The 7,987-nt window shown below is 35.4% G+C and overlaps 1 protein-coding gene across 1 annotated transcript in view; it reads right to left on the minus strand.

Moving 5' to 3' along the window:
* Window positions 1-4,534: 4,534 nt before the first annotated feature.
* Window positions 4,535-7,987, minus strand: part of LOC145268788 (uncharacterized) — a 9,542-nt gene continuing 6,089 nt past the window's right edge. Inside the window, exon 2 of the mRNA XM_080124403.1 lies at window positions 4,535-6,215. Within this exon, the coding sequence (XP_079980529.1) occupies window positions 5,336-6,187 (852 nt within the window). The 5' untranslated portion in view covers window positions 6,188-6,215 and the 3' untranslated portion in view covers window positions 4,535-5,335. The remainder of the gene's footprint in view (window positions 6,216-7,987) is intronic.

Genomic DNA, 7,987 nt, shown 5'->3' on the forward strand with positions numbered 1-7,987 from the left:
GACGCCATTATTTTCCTCTACTATTCATGGTAGTAGTCATCATTGTTGGAATACGGAATTAAGAAATCGAGTTTTAACTTAATCTTGTTTGTGTCTTCTGGGGTTTCTATCGATCGGATTAATTCATCGAAGCTTTCTAATAATCTTCTAAAATGTCGGGAAGAGGGATATCTTTGCTGTTTCAAGTTCGGCTCTCTTTCTAGTTTTCTGAGTTGCTATTTTTCAGAAAGTTTCACGAATCTCCAAGTATCTTGAAAATTAATTCACCGATACATTTTGGTGGAACTGATATGCTTACGCTCGAAAGCCTACGCGACAACTGACGGACAAAATTCTCTCTCTCTCTGCCGTACCGTCTGATTCGAGCTCGTCACCCAAACTGACAAAAACCGGCTATACGGTGCAATTTATACTAAAGTTAGTTGTCGGTTGGTGGAATGCAATCACCTTTTCTCACAAATCATTACGTGTCACATCGATTCTCGCTGACAAATGATTGGTCAACCGTTTGTGCCAGACCAGCTGACCTCAATTAATCTTCCGAAGACAAATAATATCTTGTTCCTCTTTACTAGGGCCAACGGGTCAACTCTCTTGATTTGACATTTTATTTTGTCATCAATCGAAATCTTAAAGGAAACTGACATTTATTTTATTCATTAAATGTGTATTAAACAAATTTGAAGAGAAAAAGTGGCACCTTTATTAATTAGTGTTTGAAAATCCCCACCAAATGAATGAAATAAGAGGAACAGCTTTCGGTTGACACCGGTTGATCTTGATCTTGAACAGCTTTCGGTTGACACCGGTTGATCTTGACCTTCACACACGCAAGTAGCATCAATAAACTAACATAAAAAAACTGAGATTTATTTTTTTAATGTAGGTGCGATTTTTTCTCTTCAAAATTGTTTAATAAACATCTTTTCTACGTTGTTTTACCTTGTGAGATTCATACATTTCATTGTCTTAACTTGTGAGATTCATACACTTCGTTGTCTTAACTTGTGAGATTCATACATTTTGTTGTCTTAACTTGTGAGATTTATACATTTCGTTGTCTTAACTTGTGAGATTCATACATTTCATTGTCTTAACTTGTGAGATTTATACAGTTCCACTTTTTGTGGAAAAAGAGACGTTTTAGGCAACGTAGTCAATACTGTCGTTTGTTTAGCAATATATGATTGACAAATTTTATATGTTCAAACATCTTGTTAATCTTTCCTAGTACGTTCATGTTAAGACTTTTATGTTACTGGCATATGCTTGTTCTGTGTTGGCAAAAGTGTGTTAATTCTGATGGTGCTTATTTATAAATTTTGCTTGAGCCGAAATATGTTCATCTAAATGTAAAAGTTAAAAATCGCAAGACTTTTCTTGCTACCCTGGTATATATATTATTTAAATATTTTTCGGATAAAAATTTCGATGAAAATAACATGGCTAAGCATTTCGGATCATGTTATAATCAGCTCAACATCCCAACGAAAAATAAAACAAAAACAAAAAAAAACACTTCCCCAAAAGAAGATGATTGAAATGCGTTCCGAAAAATGCTTTATTTTATTATATAAATATACCCAATATTCTTCAGATGGTTACCGTGGTGGAACACTGGAGGCAGATTATATTCAAAAGACAAAAGAAGACCCAAATTGAACTCAGAAAGAAATCATTAAAAACGTGAGATTTACCGGTACATATTTTCTTTTGTTTGATGATTTCGTCCTGTATTTAATTTGGTTTTCATTTTCATGTACATATAAAGGGTGTTTTTTTTTAAGCGACGAACTCTAAATTTAAAATAAATCACATAAAATATTTTTATTGTACTAATATGTGATTTATTCAGAAGATTAAATTTTAGAATGTATTATTTAAATACAATTTCGGGCATATGATCCCGCGGTTCGCATAACCGAGAGTTTTCATTTTCACTAACTCTACGTATTAAACAAAGCTGTATTCTGGCAATAACGTGTCTTATGTTGTCTTTTAAGAAGTCTATTGTGTCTGGTTTATCAGTGTAGACATGACAGTTTACATATACCGAACGAAAATAATCTAATGGAGTTAACTCGAATAAATGAGATGGTTAGTTAACAGATGTATTTCGTGAAAGTATGTGTCTATCAAATCGATCGTATCATTTACAATTTTTTTTATTTTTATTTATATTTTATTACATTTTCACCCCAAACAAGGCACATTGCCACTTTGGTGTAGCGGGCTACTATCAGGGGAAACATCTGCTAGGGTACTATGTAGGGATTAGGGCAGCGAGATGCTGGTTCACGTTGCACTTGAACTTATGCATGTCAGTACAGTTGGGGAAGCAGTGACCTGGAATGGAATTCCAAAGTCTAGCAGTTCTGGGGAAGAAACTACTGGAGTAGAAAGATCTTTTACATCTAGGGATCTCTACAGTGTGGGGGTGGGATTTTGCAGCTTGTCGGGTCTGTCGAGGGTGTTCACGTCGTGGGGGCACAAGTGCCTGCAGTTCTTCAGAGCATTCACCATTATAATACTTGTAGAACAGGCAGAGGGATGCAACGTTTCGACGATGGGACAGAGACTGAAGTTTAGATGCCAGTTTAGGGCCTATCAGATTTGCGACTCTCTTTTGACCCCTGTCAAGGAGCGAGAGACTAGTAGCCGATGCACCGGCCCAAATATGACAGCAATACTCCATACATGGGCGAATAGTGGCCTTATAGAGGTACAGGATACTTTCGGGTGTCAGAAGTTTTCTAGCACGGTAGAGAGAGCCCACCTTCCTTGCAGCGGCCCTGGCAATGCCCTCGATGTAATTGTTCCAACTCATGTTTCCTGTGAACGTTAGGCCAAGGAGCTTGAGAGACGTACTCTCAGATAAAGAGTCGTTGGCCATTGCTATAGGTGGTGGAGAAGGTTTCTTGTAATTATTGAATGAAACCAGTTTTTTCTTGGTGGCATTGAACGTTACCATCCATTTTTGTCCCCATTCCACTACTGATTGGAGGTCATCCTCTAGTGTTTCTGCCATTACTTTAGATATATGTTCATTTGTTTTCCTGTTGTGCCTGCTATAGAGTGTGGTGTCATCAGTATATATACCCATCTCAGAGGCAATTTTGTCGGGGAGGTCATTTATGAATATCAGGAACAGCAGAGGTCCAAGGATAGATCCCTGGGGCACTCCCGCATTTATACCATATTGTTTAGATGTACTACCGTCGAGGACAACCTGGATTTTTCTCTTATCTAAGAAGGATTTAATTATGTTAAGTATTCTACCAGTGATACCGCAAGATCTAATCTTCCTGAGGAGACCCTCATGCCATACCCTGTCAAAAGCCTTAGATATATCTAGAGCTACCGCTCTGCCCTCTCCCGCTTTGTCCAGTGAATGGTATATGCGTTCAGAGATTACAGTGAGGATGTCTGCCGTGGAACGGGCTTGTCTAAATCCATATTGATGGTCGGTCAGAAGTTTAGCATCTGTAAGGTGCTGGACTAGAGCATGGTTAATTAAGGTCTCAAATATTTTGGCAAAAAGTGGGAGGAGGCTAATAGGGCGATAATTTAATGGGTCAGTTCTTTCGCCAGAATTCTTGAATACTGGTACTACAGAAGCAGTTTTCCAACAGCTCGGAAAGCAAGATTCATTAAGGCATTTGTTGTAGAGTTTGGAGAGAACTGGAGCTACTTCGGCTGAGCACTTTTTTAATAGCACAGCTGGGATGAGGTCGGGTCCACATGCTTTGGAAGTATCAAGGTTTTTTATGATAGCATGCACCTGAGCAGGGGTGATTTTCAGATCGTCTAGCGTGGCGTCTGTTCGCATAGGAAATTGAGGTAGGGGGTGGTTTAGAGGGTCCAGTGTGGAGTTTGAGGCAAACCGACTGGCAAGCATGTTAGTCTTCTCGGTTGCTGAGCAAAGAACCTCGTGATTGTTGGTTAGTGGGGGAATTGTTGATTGCCCATTATTTACTACACTGTTGTAGATTTTCCAGAAGTCACGAGCTCCTAGTTTTTGTGCTTCGATGCGTTTTTTAGTGGTTTTCGTAAATTCCCTCTTAGCTGTCGCTATTTCTTTCTTAACGTTACTTCTAGCTTCTATGTACTTCTGTCTGTTTGAACTGGACTTATGTCGGTTAAACCTGCGGAATGCATGCTGCCTTTGAGCAATGGCAGTTGCGCAAGTCGAAGTAAACCATTGGGGAGAGTGGGGCTTGCTATAGAATTTCCGCATGGGAACATGCGCTTCGATTGCAGTTTTGAACCATTCAGTGGTCTCGGTTGCACACTGTTCAGCAGGAAGAGAAAAAATATTTCCCCATGGGGCGTCTTTGATAAGACCAAATGCTTTATGATGAATTGCCAAACCAAGGTGAACACAAAATAATCGATAACTCCTAAATCTACAATTAAAGAAAATAGAGTTGTCCATTTAAAGTTCCTCGCATAAAAAACACCCGAGATATATATATATATATATATATATATATATATCTTTTTACTTAATCAGAAATATAATAGAAACACCGTATTAGAATTTAAATCCAATTTATTTTAGATGTTATTCATAACAAATAAAATCCCGATTGTCGATTTTCTTTTTTAATTCTTCAAACGAAAGTTCGAAAAAAGCAAAAAAAAAAAAAAAAATTTAAAAAAATAATAAATTAAAATAAAAATAAACTGAAGACGTTTCATCAGAAATTCGATGAAAAACATTTTCAAATGATATAAATAAATTATCACAAATATTTTTGAAAGTTGCTTTTAGCATCAAAATCCTCACGATCCATGGTCGTTAAAAGCCGCAAAGACTGTATCGTTAAATATTTTTCTTATTTATATATATATATATATATATATATATATATATATATATATATATATATATATATATATGTTATTCAGCGTATGCTTCCAAAAAGTATTTTTTTCAAGGTAATGGGAGGTGTAAGGAGGATAAAAACGATGTTGCTGCTGTTTTTAATTCTTTTTTATGAGTTTTATATTGATATTTCGAGCGGACTTTGCTCTTGGTTAAAAAATTGAAATTTTTGCTGCATTTTATGACTAAGAGGCCGGTTCGATCGAAATATAAAAAAGTAACATATAAATAATTATAAACAGCAACAACAACGTTTCGATGATTCTGCATTACCTTCTATATATATATATATATATATATATATATATATATATATATATATATATATGCACATTCACTTTTCCAATAGTCCGTTACAGCTTTCCGCTTTAATATATTTAATTTTAATGAAGATCTCGTTGCATGTCATAGGATTTTCTTTTTTAGCATGAGGATAATCTTCCAACATTAATACCAGTTGTAATAATTATAGGGATAATCCATGTATCGCCCTTGCATGTCCATATATCGTCCCTGCATATCCATCTGATAGTTGGAATAGTCCATTCCGGGATAGTCATAACGGCCGTACCAATAGTAGTTCTGGTAGGGGTAGTACATCTGTCTGCCATACCAGTTGTACCAATAGGGGCTGCAGTAGCGTCCCTGCATATCCATCCAGCGTCCCTGCATATCCATCTGCCAGTTAGACATGTCGAAATATCTTTCCGGGTAGTACATGTAGTAGTAGCTATAGTACCCTGGGTAGTTGCCGTAGCGGTTCCAGTGGTTGTAGAATTGGTAGAACGGGTTGCAGTAACGTCCCCACCTGTCCATGTAACGTCCGTACATGTCCATGGAGTAGTTAGACATGTCCATCCATCTCTCCGGGTAGAACATATGGCGGCCGTAGGAGTAGTTGGGATAGTAACCGTGTCTGTTGTAGTTGTACATCATCCATTGGCTATACGGGTTGCAGTGGCGTCCCTGCATGTCCATCCAGCGTCCGTACATGTCCATCTGGTAGCCAGACATGTCCATGTACCTCTCGGGGAAGTCCATCCATCGGTTGTATCTGTTGTACCTATCACCGTCCATCATCCAGCCGTAGTTGAACATGGATCTTCCGTAGTAACGGTCATAGTCGTTGTATCTTCCATAGTAGTCGTAGTATCTAGGGTCGACCATTCTTCCCTGAGAGTCCATGTATCTTCCTTGGAAGTCCATGGTCATACGAGACATGGGTTCCATCATCCCTCGGTATCTACCGCGGTACATGTTGCCGTAGAAGTTACGGAATCGGTTCATGTAACGATTCATGATGATGACGTTGGAACGACAATGGAATCTGTGAAGAAAAAACAATTTTATTAATATTAATTATTATTAAAATTAATTATTCATTAAAAATAATTGATTAATATGGATGTTAATGTCATTATCAAACATATTTTTAAATCCTGATGCAATTCTCTACCTAGATAAAAGGCAGGTACAGTCAACGATGGAGTACTGTTTCCACATCTGGACAGAAGCTGCTAGAAGCAGCTTATCCTGTCTTGACAGAGTTTAAAATAGACTTCGTAGCTTAGTGGTGGATGCCCTTTTCTCTTCACTGCAACCTCTTCCCGCAGAAGAGACGTTGCGAGCCTGTTTCTGCTTTATCGTTATTTTCGTGGCAAGTGCTCGTCTGAGCTTCAATCTATGGTTCCTCCTCGCCAAACTTTCAGGAAAAACACTTGTCAATAATTTCTCACGTTCTTTATCTGTGTCTAAACCTAAATGTAGATTCCAGAACTGCACGCCTATGAAACTCTCTTCCGATTGCCTGCTTTCCAACTGACTACAATCTGACTGTCTTCAAGTCCAACATTCTCGATGGACCGTCCCCCTAAGTAATCCAATTTACAAAATTCCCAATATTTATGGTTACTACGGTATAATCACATTGACTAATGTATACCTATTGATCCTTCTCCTCGAGTGGCCTTCGGCCCTTGATAATTGGTGATTCCTGTGTAAAAAAACAAACAAACAAACAAACAAACACAGGTTTCCGTTCTCAAGCGTTACCATTCTTTTCTATCGGGTGCCCTTAAATACTCTATGGCATAATTCATACACAGAAAACTTCATGTTAAAGAAAAAACGATATCTTTAGTTGTATTTTCCTTTAATAAGTAGGAGCATTAATAAATAAGGAGTATTGATATAATAAAGATGATATATCGTGTCTAGTCAAAGGAGAATAAGTTTAAACATTATATTCAAGGGAAGTAAATTAAGACTGTTTTTCCCGTGTTGTTTTTATGTAGAATCTTCGACTTTTCATTTTAAGCTGTGTTTTTTTTAGTGAATAAATTAAATATCCGATTAATAATGAACAGAAATCGATAATAATGAGTAAAGTTCGTAATTTTCGATGGTAAAAGGGATTTAGAGAAGAAATTCATGAAGTACAATTTATTTACCTCGAAATGTTTTAAAAAGTAATTGAAGATTAATATTTTCTAGAATTATATAATGAAGATTAATATTTTCTAGAATTATATAATGAAGATTAATATTTTCTAGAATTATATAATGAAGATTAATATTTTCTAGAATTATATAATGAAGATTAATATTTTCTAGAATTATATAATGAAGATTAATATTTTCTAGAATTATATAATGAAGATTAATATTTTCTAGAATTATATAATGAAGATTTATATTTTCTAGAATTATATAATGAAGATTAATATTTTCTAGAATTATATAATGAAGATTAATATTTTCTAGAATTATATAATGAAGATTAATATTTTCTAGAATTATATAATGAAGATTTATATTTTCTAGAATTATATAATGAAGATTAATATTTTCTAGAATTATATAATGAAGATTAATATTTTCTAGAATTATATAATGAAGATTAATATTTTCTAGAATTATATAATGAAGATTAATATTTTCTAGAATTATATAATGAAGATTAATATTTTCTAGAATTATATAATGAAGATTAATATTTTCTAGAATTATATAATGAAGATTAATATTTTCTAGAATTATATAATGAAGATTAATATTTTCTAGAATTATATAATGAAGATTAATATTTTCTAGAATTAT

This window comes from Euprymna scolopes, chromosome 44 (genome assembly GCF_053919585.1).
Source record: "Euprymna scolopes isolate OS-2025 chromosome 44, ASM5391958v1, whole genome shotgun sequence".
In the NCBI taxonomy this organism is placed as follows: Eukaryota; Metazoa; Mollusca; class Cephalopoda; order Sepiida; family Sepiolidae; genus Euprymna; species Euprymna scolopes.